A 14,188-nucleotide genomic window follows, 5' to 3' on the forward strand; every position below is an offset into this window, starting at 1 on the left:
TTATGGGTGTCTCGGGGTGCAGCATCAGCTGCCGTATTTACTGTCCTGCATCACCACCTCACTTGTTCTGTCTTGTCTTGCTACAGCTGAACAAGCTGGAGGAGGCAGCAAATGCAGCTCACACCTTCTTCATGGCAAACCCTGAGCACATGGAGATCCAGCAGGACATCGAGAACTACAAGAGCTCAGTAGGGAAGGTCAGCTTGATTGACCTGGAGGCCAGGCAGCACATGGTGAGTCTGAGGTAAAGGGATGCCCAGGTTAAGTGTCAGGCAGTCTGGAGAGAAGAGATTTAGGAGGCCTGAAGAGCACCATCTATGAATAAGGACATTCTTGCTGAGGTATATATTACAACACAGCAGAACAAAGTCTGCCTTTCAGAGCTTTCCTTTAAGCCAAGCCAAGTTCTGAAGAGCCTTTACGCAGGTTTACAGGGTTCCACTAGTCCAAAAGTCCATTGATGGCTTAAAAGTAGTTTGGTACAACTGGATGGAGTTAAATCCATTTGACTGCCAGTCACAAGCATTGTTCCCAGGACTCAGCGATAGGGTCAGTTCTGTTTACTATCTTTATCAATGATCTGGACGAGGGGATCGAGTGCACCTTCTGTAAGTTTGCAGACAACACCAAATTGGGCAGAAGTGTTGATCTGCTTGAGGGAAGGAAGGCACTACAGAGGGATCTGGATCAATGGGCCAAGGCCAATTGTATGGGGGTTCAACAAGGCCAAATATTGGGTCCTGCACATGGGCCACAACAACCCCATGCAGCACAACAGGCTTGGGGACAAATGCCTGGAAAGCTGGTGGAAAAGGACCTGGGTGTGTTGGTCAACAGCTGGCTAAATATGAGCCAGCAGTGTGCTCAGGTGGTCAAGAAGACCAATGGTGTCCTAGCTCGTATCGTCAATGGTGTGGCCAGCAGGAGTAGGGAAGTGGTCATGCCCCTCTGCTTGACACTGGTGAGGCCATACCTCAAATACCGTGTTTGGTTTTGGTCCCCTCAGTACAAGAAAGACATTGAGGGGCTGGAGCATGTGCAGAGATGAGCAATGAAGCCAGTGAAGGGTCTGGAGCACAAATCTTATGAGGCGTGGCTGAGGGAACTGGGGTTGTTTTAGTGTGGAGAAGAGGAAGCTGAGGGGAGACGTTATCGTTCCCTACAACTACCTGGAAGGAGATTGTAGTGAGGTGGGTGCTGGTCTCTTCTCCCAGATAACAAGTGATAGGACGAGATGAAATGTCTTCAAGTTGTGCCAGGGAAGGTTTGGGCTAGATTTTAGGAAATATTGCTTCATCAAAAGGGCTGTCAAGCACTGGAACAGGCTGCCCAGGGAAGTGGTTGAGTCGACATCCCTGGTGATGTTTAAAAGGCATGTAGATGTGGCACTTGGGGACATGTTTTAGTGGTGGACTTAGCAGTGTTAGCTTTATGTTTGCAGCTGATGATTTTAAAGGTCTTTTCCAACCTAAACATTTATGTGATTCTGTAACTGCATACAGAATCTGGTAGGTACCAGGGGAGATCATTCTATCCCTGTCTGCTTGTACCTGCTTTGAAAATTACCTGCAGTTAGCGTAGGGCAAGATCCTGTGGTCGAGCAGCATAACCCACTCATGCTCTTGTCTTCCCCCTACCTACTTTACAGGAGGACTACAGTGCTGGAGTAAGGCACTATGACAAGGAGGAGTATGAGCTGGCCATTGAATTCTTGGAGCGTGCACTGAAAGGGTACTACTCTGAGGATGAAGATTGCCAGATCATGTGTGAGGGAGCGCAGAGATTTGAGGAGCATGAGTACCTGGACTACAAGGCTGGCCTGTACGAAGCTATTGCAGGTGAGATGTTTTTGTGTCTTTAGGGTTTTTATCCTTGGCTCTGAATTATTTTAATTATTTTTAATTATTGAATTTGATTCTTTGATTGGATTCGGTGAAGTGCCTTCCCTTCCATCACTGCTCCTGGTGAGTAACACTGCAGGAGGCGCTTGTAAGACCAGAAGATGACGAGGACAGGGAACTAGAACATCTCATTTTGGTCCTGAATAGAAGCTGGGCTGGAAGAATGCATTTCCAGATGTGTGGAGCATTTGCTGGTTTCCATAAGAGCTGGAAGTATAGGTGCTTTAGCATAAACTGCCTCGGTTTTGCCTCCGTACACAGTCTCACCTCACTGGAATCTAGACATTGCCATCCCCTGTTATTTTCAGTGTATATGAAGAAAGCAGCAGAGTCTTCTTGGCCACACTCCAGATGGCCAGGAAAGTTGCCAAAAAGGCTCAGAACATAGATTTCCTCCCCATCCAAAGGGATGGATTTGTCATTAGCAGAGGCCCACCTAATTATGATCTTCACTGAAATCTTTGGAGACAATTGAACATTGCTATGTAATCTTCAGATTTGCATGTGTGGCTCTGAGCCAAAGTGGATTAAAATGGCTCATTCTCGGTATAAATGAGATTACATTTAATTAGTTGTGAAGGAAAGAAGAGCAATAAATTAAGGTTCGTTTGGTGACAGAAATCTTATTTACCTGCTCATGGTCTTGGAGTTGTATCAAGCTCTGGAGTTTTGCTTCTTGTGTGGAAAATACTTCATGCAGATGCAGATTGTTTTTTGGGTTTTCATAATTCTGTTTGTGTTGAGATGGGAAATCTAATTGAAATGACCAAGATGAGAAACCACCAACATACCGGGTGGGAAATTGCTTTTGTTGGGTGTTTACCCATGCAAAAAATATGACAAGTGTTGTAAGGGCTGATTTGGTACCAGTATAGCTGTCAGCTGATCATGCCTGCTTTTGAAGCCATGACCTGGTCACTGAGGGCCATATCGAGCCCTCCAAGGCAGCAGCATTCAATGGCAAAGAAAATCCGCCTTCTTTCTTACTGAAAGCTGCTGCTCATTGAACAGGTTTTAGTCTCTATTAAGTTTTTTTCTGTGCAGTGCAGGTTGGCTGCAGCCCCAGTGAGCAAATAAGGTGTTTTTGTGCTAGACGGTGCAGGGCTCAGATGTGGTCATGGCGTGGTGGTCCTCAGCCCAGCACATCAACTGGGAGTGAGAACAAGCAAAATGGTCTCTGCAGGTGCAGTGACTTGGCTTGACTAGATATGCCTGGGAATAACAACTCCAAAATTGAGGGCTGTTCAGGCACCCAAAGAAACAGGGAAGTGAGGACAGATAGAGGGAAATAAGCTGCATAGTGCAATTGCTTTCCTATAGGGAATCGAGTGGTTTGTTCCGGGGTGACATAATGTTCACCCCTGGACAAAGGGCACTCAGCTTCAGGTGTTTCAGCAGGGCCCAGGAACATGAATATACACAGAAAAGAGAGTTTAAGTTTCTTCAAAACTCATTTCTCTTTCCAGTCCCAGGGTGGTTTGCTGTGCTGCTGCATGGAGCTGAAACACCCTCACCTCTGCAGCCCAGGGACAGTGTTCCAGTGAATTGATACCAGTCTATATAGCCTGTTTCAAGGGTACCTTGAAAATACTGAGAAAAGCAGTGCTTCTCGGTGATTATTCCAGGTCCAGGATGCTTAAATAGGTTTAAATTACAACAAAATTATTTATGTCCTTTTCCTTCTTGCTTTCCTTAATGTAATACCCTGGATGTGTATGGTAAATCAGATAATGACTCAGACTACCTGCCCAGAGCATGTGAGGACTGTTTAGAGTTTCCGCTTGATTTCATTTCAAATTCCTCAGGCTGTTTTTTTGGCAACTCTTAGAAATGCTTTGGTAGCTGAGCACATGTTTTTTTGAAGCCTGTTTTTGTTTCTTAAGGTTTTTAATGGTGCACAGAATCAGAGCAAGTGAAGTAGATTTGTAAGTACATTGCAGCAAAGACTCAAAACTGGAATCAGATGTCAGCATTGACTTTGAAACTGTATAGCAGATAAAACGCCTATATTGTGGCCCCCCACCAATGAAGAAACCTTGCTAATGACAGATGTTTGCCAAGTGCTTGCGTTTCCCTGGGAGACAGCATGTCTTTGAGAAGCAGCAAACACAGGGATTTTGCTGCCAATATTTGCACCTTAGACCTTTCAGACTTGTGGCAGAGTTGCCTTGCTCAGCCGTGCTTGAGAGGATGCACCAACTCCTCTTACCTTAACCTCCCTGTGCCCTCAGGAGCTTTCTTGCTGTAGAAAGGAGAGGATTAAAGTTGAGCTGAAGGAATGAGTGTGGAGATGGCTTTTGTGTGGCAGCACACGTGGCCACCCTGTTTTCACCTCTCAGCTGGCTTTGTGGGTGTCTCTGCCTTTGGTTTGGCTCTTGGGGTTGAAGAGCTACCTGCCACCTGCATCACCCATCCAGCTTTCCTGGGCAGAGCAGCAGCTCCTGGCACACAAAAGAGATGCTCGAGCTCCCTCTACAGTTGGCAGAAAGAGAAAGACATTTCTCAAGCAGGGCAAAAATCTGACTGCGACTCTCCATTGGCTTTGGGAAGGAGCCTGAGCTCTTTCTGTAGGTGGGCAGACACCTGCTGGAGGAAAGCAGCATGAGTTCTGTGTCCTTCAGTTGGGGAGATTTAACCTCTGTCTGTCTTTGTCTCAGCACCATCACCATCCTCCTCAGTTCAGACTGTCTTCTCTTTTCTTGGCAGATCACTACATGCAAGTCCTGGCGTGCAAACATGACTGTGTCCGAGAACTCGCCACACGTTCGGGCCGTATCTCACCCATTGAAAATTTCCTTCCCCTCCATTACGACTACTTGCAGTTTGCCTATTACAGAGGTAAAGACTGTCTTTCTGTTCCTCATACGTACATGTTTTGTACAAGTTTGAAATCTTTCATGTGGAAATCAGGATATTTTCCCATGATGTCTGTGCTACAGAGATGCAGTGGTGTGATCTGAAAGAGTCAGGAAGCAAAGGACATTGAAAACCATCTCTTCAAATATCAAGTTGACTGAAAAATGCAATTAAGTATTTTTTGGAAGAGTTTTAAATCATCAATCAGATTTTAAGAGTCCAACCTTTTGCTTAAACGTTATTAATCTTTAATAATAAATCATGCCTTTTAGGGTCCTTTCATTTGCCTTTTGATATTAAAGTTCTGGGGATTTCATATTTTCTGAAACCAGCTGATATATTTTCTAAGTCAATATGTGACAGATATGCAGGTTAGCCCAAGCTTATCCCAAGATGCCAACTTTTGCTAATTACCAAATATTTCAAGATTCACAGTAAAGCTGCAGGAGTTGGCAGCACTGCAAAATATTGGGAGTGGGCATTGCTATAAAATACTGCCAATTGTGTGGTCCTGTGTGGCATTTTATTATGTCCAGTTAATTGAAAAAAAAAAAAATCTAGGTAGAATGCTGCTGTGTCAGGCTTGTGCTAAGAGCTCATTCCTGAAGAGGGCAGAATGTGTGAGGGTCAAAATTGGTACTCAGGCCTAAAGCTTCTTCATTCATCAATGCAATGGGAAGAAAGCTGGAAGAGTCAGCAGTGTTTCATGCATTCCTCTAATCAATTAGAGGCTTAACATGATGAGTAAAAATCTCTAGAGCCCTGTGAGATGCTTCATGGAAGAGAGGTAGTTCACTCCTAGATAGCATCCACATCCTGCCCATCTAGTTGAATCCTATTTGGATACCATCTGAACTGTGCATGACTGCAGAGAAGTTGTGTCTGTGCCTCATTTTCCTTCCTGGTGAAATGGAGCAGTTAAGACAAAGCTGATGGAGAGCTCAGGCTGTGCCCTCCCTCTCTGCTGGTTCCCCTTCTCAGCTCTGCCACGCTGTGCTCTGCACAAGCCCCCAACACCACCAGTGGAGCTATGCCCTCCTCTGCCCCACTGACAACTGTTGTGTTGCCTCCCAGTTGGTGACTATGTAAAAGCGCTGGAGTGTGCCAAGTCCTACCTCCTCTTCCATCCGGATGATGAAGATGTCTTGGAGAACGCAGGTTTTTATGAGGGCCTCTTGGAAGGTATGATGGATCCAGACACCATCAAGCCCCGAAAGGTGAGAGGGAGTGTCACTTAAGAGCCTTTGGCAGAAGGCTTTAACAAAAGCATCAACTTGACAGCTTGACCACAGCAGAACTACTTTGGAAACAGATGTGGAGATGCTAGAGTACAGGGTGATGCTAATTGTCACAGTGCAAGTCCAGAGTTACTGTTGTGAGGGAGAAACTGGAAGGCAGGATCTTCTTTAAATGGGGATTTCAGCTTAGCAAAACCCAAGCAAGGGCAGGGAGGATGATGACCGAATGCCTTAACAATGTAAACCCTCCACTTGTTCAGTGCTCCAGAGGGCACACGGAGGAGGAATGCAACAGAGCACTGAGCAGAGGGCAAGCTCCGTTAGGAGAGGACTGAGAAATATTTTCCCAGTGGGAGGTTGGGATGTCATCTTTACTCTTAAGTCGTTGAACTTGGAGGTCAGCATTCAGCCTGTTCTGCAGGGAGCAGCTTTGCTGTCACAGGGTTAGGCAGGGGTAAATCAACCAAACAGTATCTATGTCCAACAGTCACTCTGTGGGACAGGCTTCCTCTCCAGTTCAGGCAGCCTTTATCTGCGGCCCTGGGACTGCCTTTCTCATGAGGCAGAAGAGGAGAAATCCCTCCAGTCCCATCACAGCCCTGCTACGTTCATTCCCCTTGTGCTGTAAGCAGAGGATAGGCAGGAGTTGGATTTTCAGATTCCTTGAAAATTCCTTCATTTCCAGGAAAGTTAAGGCTAATTTGGAAAAATGTTAAAAAAGAGAAAGGGGATGATAAAAAACAAGAACAATTATAGTTTCTCCTTGCAAAGTATATCTAGGAAAAAAACTTGAAGTTGACAAAAACCTTTCATTGTTTCTACTCTTTTGAAGTTTTCTGTGAAAAAAAATAAATTTTGCTTTGCAAAGTAATGTGCTAGGAGAAAACCCAGTGTTTTGCTTACAAATTTTTCATTGGAAAAAGAAGCAAACCCTCTGATGGACAATTTCCAGCTGGCTGTGCTTTGTGGTCCCTGCCCAAGTGTTCTGAGTGAGTCCCAGGTTGCAGTGCTGTAGCCCACCCACCCCCAGGCTATGGGCTCCAGGGAACCAAGGCACAGCCCAGCCAGGGTCCCTTCTTCTCCAGCCTGAACCTGCCTCCCATTCTGCAGCTGAGGCTTCTTTGGCTGGCTTCTTGCCCAGCTATTTAGAGGCTTTCCAAGGTGCTCAGCACTCTCTGCTAACTATGGTTGTGTATTCTGGGGATTCAGGCTTCCTGAATGGGCTGCTGAACACCTCCCCTTCTGTAATGTAATGAGTGGCTCAGTCCCGTGTCTGGGGTTGCTCTAAAGCATTACCCAAGCATCCCTAGCCCCGTAGGAGTCTGTGGCCTTATATGAAAACAAAACTCCTCTTGAAGCAGAGGAGCATTGCCTATGTCTTCTGAAAGCTACATGTGCAACTACTCACCTTCTCATCTTCTTTTCAGGAAGCAAAAATGCTGGTGCAGCGCCATAAGCTGGAGTCTCACCTTTTGCAGGCGGCTGCAGCCGGACTTGGATACACCTACACAGAACCGGTAATGCCTGGGTCTGCCATGAGTGCCCAGCTTTAGGACCAGCTTCCCCTCTGCCCTCTCATATAAAGCGAGTCCTGTGTAGGTGACTCAGAAGCTGGGTCTTGGCCTGGCTTGTTTCCTATAGGAAAATGGTGAGGGCAAAGAAAAGAAGGCAGCTGTTCCTGGGGTGAAGAGGAAGCAGACACAGCCTAGCAGAGCTCTCCTGCCATAGTGTCTGGCTGTGTCTCAGCCACTGCCATGGTGGTGGGGTGGGACAGAGAAGGCTGGGCAAGCTGAGCTCCCCCTGTACTCGTCATGTGATGCCAGCTTGAGTCTGGGTTCCATTTTCAATTTGGTGAATGCAGACAATTCCCTAAAGTTAGGGGGGGTGGATTCACAGGGGAGAGGCTGGTTGATGTCTGCAGGTGTGGGGCGGCTTTGTCTGAAGCATTAAATTAAGAAGCATGACCTCTCACTTTTACCGCAGAACTACTGGAACAGATACGGTGCCCGCCAGGATGAACACAGGTGAGCCACCACCCACCACAGCTCAGCCCATGACTTCACCAGTCCCCGCAGTGGAGTGAAGGGGATGTGCCAATCGTATGGTACCAGCTTTTCACTCAGGGGGTGCTGCCCATCCATCCACCTTGGCCCACCATCATTGTTGAATTAGGGTCCTTTGCGCCTTACCATTACGAGCATTCCCATGAGCACCTTATTTTAGCTGAGTGCCTCAAAACCAGCAGTGGTCTAGAGAGAACTTAGTCAATGAGGCAAGTGGTGCTGTTCAGGTTTGTTGGTGTCTGCGTTTTGCTGGTGGAAACTGTTGTTTCCATCACCAGAAAAACACTTGTTTGCCACAGGACAGGGTGAGGACTTCCGCTTGTGTGGTTGTGACAATTGTATGAAGTACCACGTTGCCTGGTCCTTTTCATGTATTGCTTTCTGAAAGGTGCAAAACAGCACAATTCCCAGAACTGGAGACCCTTGCCAAAGTTACGAAGTTGTTCTTCTCTTTTGTTCCTCAGTGTACCATCAAGTATAAGCAGTGAACCAGAAGATGGGCCCCGTCTGTCCCTGGCAAAGAAACCCATGCCAAAACCAGATCGAGAGTTGAAGGAGGGTAAGTCCAATGAAGATGTTTTAACAAAATCAAGTTTTTTTTGTATTGCTAGAGCCTGCAGAGTGCAAAGGCTGGCCACTGAGCAATGAGAGCCAGTCCTGCCTGGGAGGGTTGAAGTTTTGTTTAAGAAACAGAGAAGTGTTTGATGCTGCCACAGAATTTCTTGGTCCATGAATCCCACCAGCTCTGCTCTGCTCTTGGACCTTCTTTTCCCACCTGCTGAGCTGCTCAGCACAGAGTCCCAAGATGCAGAGCTGGGAGGCTCTCGCCTTGGGGAGGGTATCACCAACAAACAGTAATCGTTGCCCTACGTGCTTCTAAGATTAAAATGCGCTCTATTGTCCAGGCTGCAGAAGGATGGATGCTGGATATAATAGGTTTTGGGAGGTTCAGTCCTGATGGTTTGCTAAGTGCACTAGGATCACATAATATTAGCAACCATTTCTGTTGCTAATTTCTGTTGCAAACTGGCTTGTGATTTGTCTTGGCTTACATAAAATCACTTGACTTTAAGGCCTGTCAGCAGACATTTCAACTGACTTCAGCACATTTTCAGCAACCACAATAAATACCATAACATCTTCTACTAAAGACAAGGCTTTCTCCATAACAATTTTGAAAAACTATATTGAGGCCAAATACTAAAGCGTGCCCCTCATTTCAAAACAACGGGATCTCAAGCCAGGAGATGTCTTGTGTCTCTAGTGGGCCGGCACCACAGCAGCAGGCAATTAATCCTCCCTGTAATGTAGTGGTTGCTTGTGCTTCTTGGGGAGTATCATAGCTTTCCATGGCCCAAGTTGTTTCCAGCTGCTCAGTGTCTTGCTTGGAGTATTGTTACCCTTCTTTAGCCATATATAAAATAGGCAAATACCACAGGAGGATCCTGAATACCTTGCTTAAGCCAAGAGCTGGTTGATTTATATTTGTTGGCCTGTTTGCTTTCTATAACCAAATAATTTTGGAGTGCGTCTTTCTTTGTTTTTTCTCCCTCTATGCTTTTGTTCTGGTTTAGTTGCAGAATGCTTTGAAGTTTACAAAGAAAACTAGAACTTCTCAAAAAGAAAACAGGATTTTTGTCCATCCATCCAGCTAGCTAGAAAGAAAGCTAGCTTTCTGTCTGTCTTTCTGTCTGTCTTTCTGTCTGTCCTCCCCTTTTCCCTTTCTACCTTTCTGCCAGTTCCTGCAGAGCATACGCATGGGAAACTCTCTGCTGCTACTTAGAGGTGATGGGAGTGAGGAATACAGCCAGGACCGCACTGCTGGTGTGGGACAAAGGTTCAGTGTTCATGGCACTGGGCAACCCCACTAGTTTCTCAGGAGGAACAGAAGAAATTGGGAAGTGGTGAGTGATGCCATCCAGCTTCAACCCTCATGTGCCTACAGCTGGGGAAGAGCAACATCCGAGCTGGAGAACTCAGCCCTGAGATGGAGTGTGCCAAGAGTCTCGATTTCAGAGTCCTGTTTCTGATCCAGCTGCATTTATAATAAATATTATTATCAAGCAACAAGAACAGCAAATGGAACATGAGGAATGTCCCATCTTTTTTTGTTTCCAAGAAACCTAACTCTTCAGAAATAAAGTCTTATGCTAGTGGTGAGGCTCTGCCCTTAGTGTCACATGTCCTCCAGAGGCCAAGAGACCTTCCAAAAACACACAGTGTGTTTCAACAGGCAGGAAAAGTAGTAATTATAAAAGCGGTGTAACAGAGAAGTTTCCTTGTACCACATGGTGAGAGGAGGTCTGCGGTTCTGTTTCTCTGTTTTGTTGTGGCTCTGTGACAACAGATATTTTTTCCCATGATTTAGATGCATTTCACCTTCCTCCTGGAGAAACATCTGGTTTGGATTTTTATTGTTGTTGCCATTTATTTCGTTTCCTCTCATCAAGGAAATGAGGGGAATAGGCTTCAGAAGGTGGTGATTTTAGTGGCCTTGCATGTTTTTCTGATCAGGCAAATTTGATTGGGATGGTTCCAAACTTCTTGTGAAGAGATAATCTCTCTCTTCTCCTCGCCTGTTCACTCAGCACATGGGAAGGTTCAGTTGCCCCATACCAGGTGGAGGGTCAGCAGTGTGCAGCCCAGCCACTGTTATATTCCTATCCTAGGGATAGTATCTGGGGTCTCCAAAACACAGCCAAGCCGCTGGCAGGCAGAGAGATGCAGCTCAGAGGTGGGGATCAAGGGATGGCAGGGACGGCCATGGCAGCTCCTTTGCCTCTGTGGAGGAGGATTTGTCCTCAGGGTCCTCCAGCTCGCTCACTCCCAGATCCCCTTCTTAGTGGAGCACAAGTGATGCTTTCTGCAAGATCAGCACTATGTCAAGTTCTCTAAATGGGTAGAAGACAGAAAAAACCCTTACTGATGACAATTGCAGAGAGCAGTTTTGCATGCCAAGCTGTCTAGAGCCACAGAGCTCAAATGCAGTGGAAACTTCTGGCCTCTGTCGATGCTGACTACCGGGCAGGAGAGCCAGGTTAGATGGTGTCTGTGTCTCTCATTGTGTCCTGTGGTTTTTGGCATTTCCAGGCTGTGGTCCCTGCATTTGCAGGGCAGCTAATGAGAATGTGGAAAATCCTGATGGTCTTGCAGCAAATTGATTTCATCTCTGAATGTTTCCTATGCTTCTGTTTTTCTTTTGTTGCTGATGTGAGGCCAAACTCTGCTCTCTGCTGTGAAGCTCTTTCCTTGGCAGTGCACCCTTCAGCTGGCCCTCGGCCAAGGTACAAGTTGTCAATGAGGCCAGGGCATGTTCAGCAGTGTTGTTTTATATCTCTCTTTCCATCAGGTGGTCCACTTCTCTACAGCGATGTGAAGTTTGTCTACAACTCGCAGCAGCTGAACGGCACCCAGCGAGTGCTACTGGATAACGTCATCTCGGAGGAGCAGTGCCGAGAGCTTCACAGGGTGGCCAGTGTGAGTAAACTGTGCCCCTGGGGGGACGCGACTGCGACCTGAGCTGAGTGCCTAATGCTCTCCCCAGCATTTGCCTTGTGAGAGCTCAGTGTGTGATCAGCCCCTAGGCAGGTTCATGCCTCACTCCTGAGTATTGCAGCAGATGCTAGGATGTCTGTGGAGAGCAGTAAGACGCCTACAACACACTCATAACTTCAGCGCAGGAGCTGCTGCTCCGTTTTGGGTCATTCCTAGAATCATGCTGCAAGGCAGACCCCATGCAGAAATAGCTCTTTGCCCCATGGTATACACAGCCCCGAAGAATGCTTATCCATAAGTTTGGTGGAGCTTTCTCATCCATCAGCAATTGAGCCTGAGGAGGGACTGAGGGTGCCTGAACATCCCCTGTCAGGAGGTGGGCAGCTCTTTTTGAGCATCTTGGACCATGCTCATGGAGGCCTGCAGCATCTTCCCATGCTGCTTGCATGTCCTGGTGAATGCAGCCCTGAGGCATTTGGGGGATTCAGTTTTGGGAGATTCAGTTCACCACTCATCCATGTTCATATCTTTCAGGGGATCATGTTGGCTGGAGATGGTTACAGAGGCAAAACCTCCCCCCACACTCCGAATGAGAGATTCGAAGGAGCCACTGTCCTCAAAGCCCTCAAGGTACATCTCCTTCCCTCCTTCTTCTCTCTCATGCCCTCCCTTCCAGCTGGTGCGTGGTGCTGATCCTCTCTTGCCCCTTTTGCTTGCATAGTACGGCTACGAGGGTCGCGTCCCGCTGAAGAGTGCCCGGCTTTTCTACGACATCAGCGAGAAGGCTCGCAGGATTGTTGAGTCCTACTTCATGCTGAACTCCACACTCTACTTCTCCTACACCCATCTCGTGTGCCGCACTGCCCTGTCCGGTGAGGGCTCAGGAGCTGGCAGCAGGGCTGAGAGGACAGGAGGGGTTCAGCCCCCCACCCAGGGGCAGCTATGGGTGGGGGACCCAGGCCTGAGAGCGGTTCTGTTTTGCCTAATTCTTAAATTGGTCACTGAGGGCTGTGCAAAGTCACTGTCCCCACAGCAGCAAAGGGTGGCCACTGCGGTCCCAGAGAAGCTCTTTTATGGGATGTCTCTTGTTTTTCATGTCTCCAACTCTTCCTCTTTTCTTCTCCCTCTTCTCTTGCCTCCTTTCACTGTCCCTTTTCCTTTCCACCCCTGCAGCTCTCCATCTCGCTTCCCTACAGTAAGGAACAAGCAGAGCTGTGCATATTTGAGTCCTCAGATAATCCCTTTTCTCACCAGTCTTTCCTTCCTCCTCTCATCTGTGAACAACCCAGAGTGGGGTCAGGGCAGGCTCTCCCCCATGATGGACCTCAGAGTATGACATTTTCATCTCATCCACCCCTTCTCATTCCCCGTTCCTCCCCATGATCCTGCCTAGGCCAGCAGGAAAGGAGGAACGACCTGAGCCATCCCATCCATGCTGACAACTGCCTCTTGGACCCGGAGGCCAATGAGTGCTGGAAGGAGCCTCCTGCCTACACCTTTCGGGATTACAGGTTGGTAAGAAAGGGGAGCTGGGGACCCTCTGCAAGGCAGGGCATCCTGCTCCTCCAGCCATGGCAAAAGCAAGATCCAGCAGGTAGCATCATGGCTCAGATTGAAGCTAGAGTTTAACTGTAATATCTCTGTGATATTTTACAGTCAGGAAGATTCCAACTGTGGCCCACAGGGCTATGCCTCTGTCAAGTGTTTCTAGTGCAGAATGGAAGGGTGGGAGCTGGTAGGACCCAGGTGGCATTTTGAGAATTGCTACCTAGTTAAGGAGAGATCTGCTGGTTCTCAGCTGTGGCTCCAAAATGGAGGCAGTTTGGGTGGCCCCGACCAGCCCCACAACAGGGCCCCCCTCACCTGACAGTGCCACCCCCGGCTCCCTTCCCCATGCCATGGAGTTGGGGGTGTCAGCTTTGAGCCCTCTGTGCTGCTTCCCTCACAGAGGGGTCTCCTGCTTCCTCCCTCAGTGCCCTCCTGTATGTGAACGCAGATTTTGAAGGAGGCGAGTTCATTTTCACTGAGATGGATGCCAAAACTGTGACGGTAAGTCAGTGGTGTGAACCAAATGCTGTTCCTCAGCAGCCTGTGCTGAGGCTCTGCACTTTCCCAGGCAGCCCGTGGCCCCTACCTTGCAAAGACGCCATGCAAAATCCTGTTGGCAGGAATGCAAAGATCTTCTGTGCCCTGCCCTGAGGTTGTGAGTAGGAAACCTGCAGATCAGAGGGATGGCTGAGAGTTGTCCCTGCCTGGAGGACTGGTGAGCTCCCACCCCATTTCATGGCCAAACAAGAAGTGATGCCACTGTGTATATGCAGTGCCTGGCCCAGAGAAAGTCACGGTGGTGGACATCAGTCCCTGAGAGGAACGGGGCTCAGGCACAACCCTCTACCTCTGCATGTGGCCATTTGAGAGTCTAGGCGCCTTCTCTGTGGTTGGACAGAGCATCAAGGCACCATTCTGTGGCTTTGAAGTCCGGTAGATGCTGGAAGGCAGATTGCATCTACTTAAGACCAGTGCCAGAGAGCTGATTTGGTTGGCACTTCTGCTCCAGAGGTCCTGTAGAATATATGTTGGGACTCAGCAAAGAGAAGAAAGAGGTGTTTCACAGTCTCTGCCAGGGTTAGCCTGA

The 14,188-nt window shown here is 47.9% G+C and overlaps 1 protein-coding gene across 6 annotated transcripts in view; it reads left to right on the top strand.

Moving 5' to 3' along the window:
• P3H2 (prolyl 3-hydroxylase 2) overlaps nt 1-14,188 on the top strand; it is a 71,344-nt gene that overhangs the window by 53,525 nt on the left and 3,631 nt on the right. For all 6 annotated transcript variants that reach the window (XR_008451250.1, XM_054074456.1, XM_054074454.1 and 3 more), the window contains 12 exons: nt 87-233; nt 1,649-1,838; nt 4,608-4,739; nt 5,832-5,974; nt 7,423-7,512; nt 7,979-8,019; nt 8,523-8,617; nt 11,408-11,535; nt 12,088-12,183; nt 12,275-12,425; nt 12,947-13,064; nt 13,527-13,602. Coding sequence is in view for 5 of the 6 variants with exons in the window: in XM_054074454.1 (XP_053930429.1) it covers nt 87-233; nt 1,649-1,838; nt 4,608-4,739; nt 5,832-5,974; nt 7,423-7,512; nt 7,979-8,019; nt 8,523-8,617; nt 11,408-11,535; nt 12,088-12,183; nt 12,275-12,425; nt 12,947-13,064; nt 13,527-13,602 (1,407 nt within the window). In the remaining variant the exon portion in view is untranslated. The remainder of the gene's footprint in view (nt 1-86; nt 234-1,648; nt 1,839-4,607; nt 4,740-5,831; nt 5,975-7,422; nt 7,513-7,978; nt 8,020-8,522; nt 8,618-11,407; nt 11,536-12,087; nt 12,184-12,274; nt 12,426-12,946; nt 13,065-13,526; nt 13,603-14,188) is intronic.

Source organism: Cuculus canorus, chromosome 9 (genome assembly GCF_017976375.1).
Source record: "Cuculus canorus isolate bCucCan1 chromosome 9, bCucCan1.pri, whole genome shotgun sequence".
Lineage (NCBI taxonomy): Eukaryota > Metazoa > Chordata > Aves > Cuculiformes > Cuculidae > Cuculus > Cuculus canorus.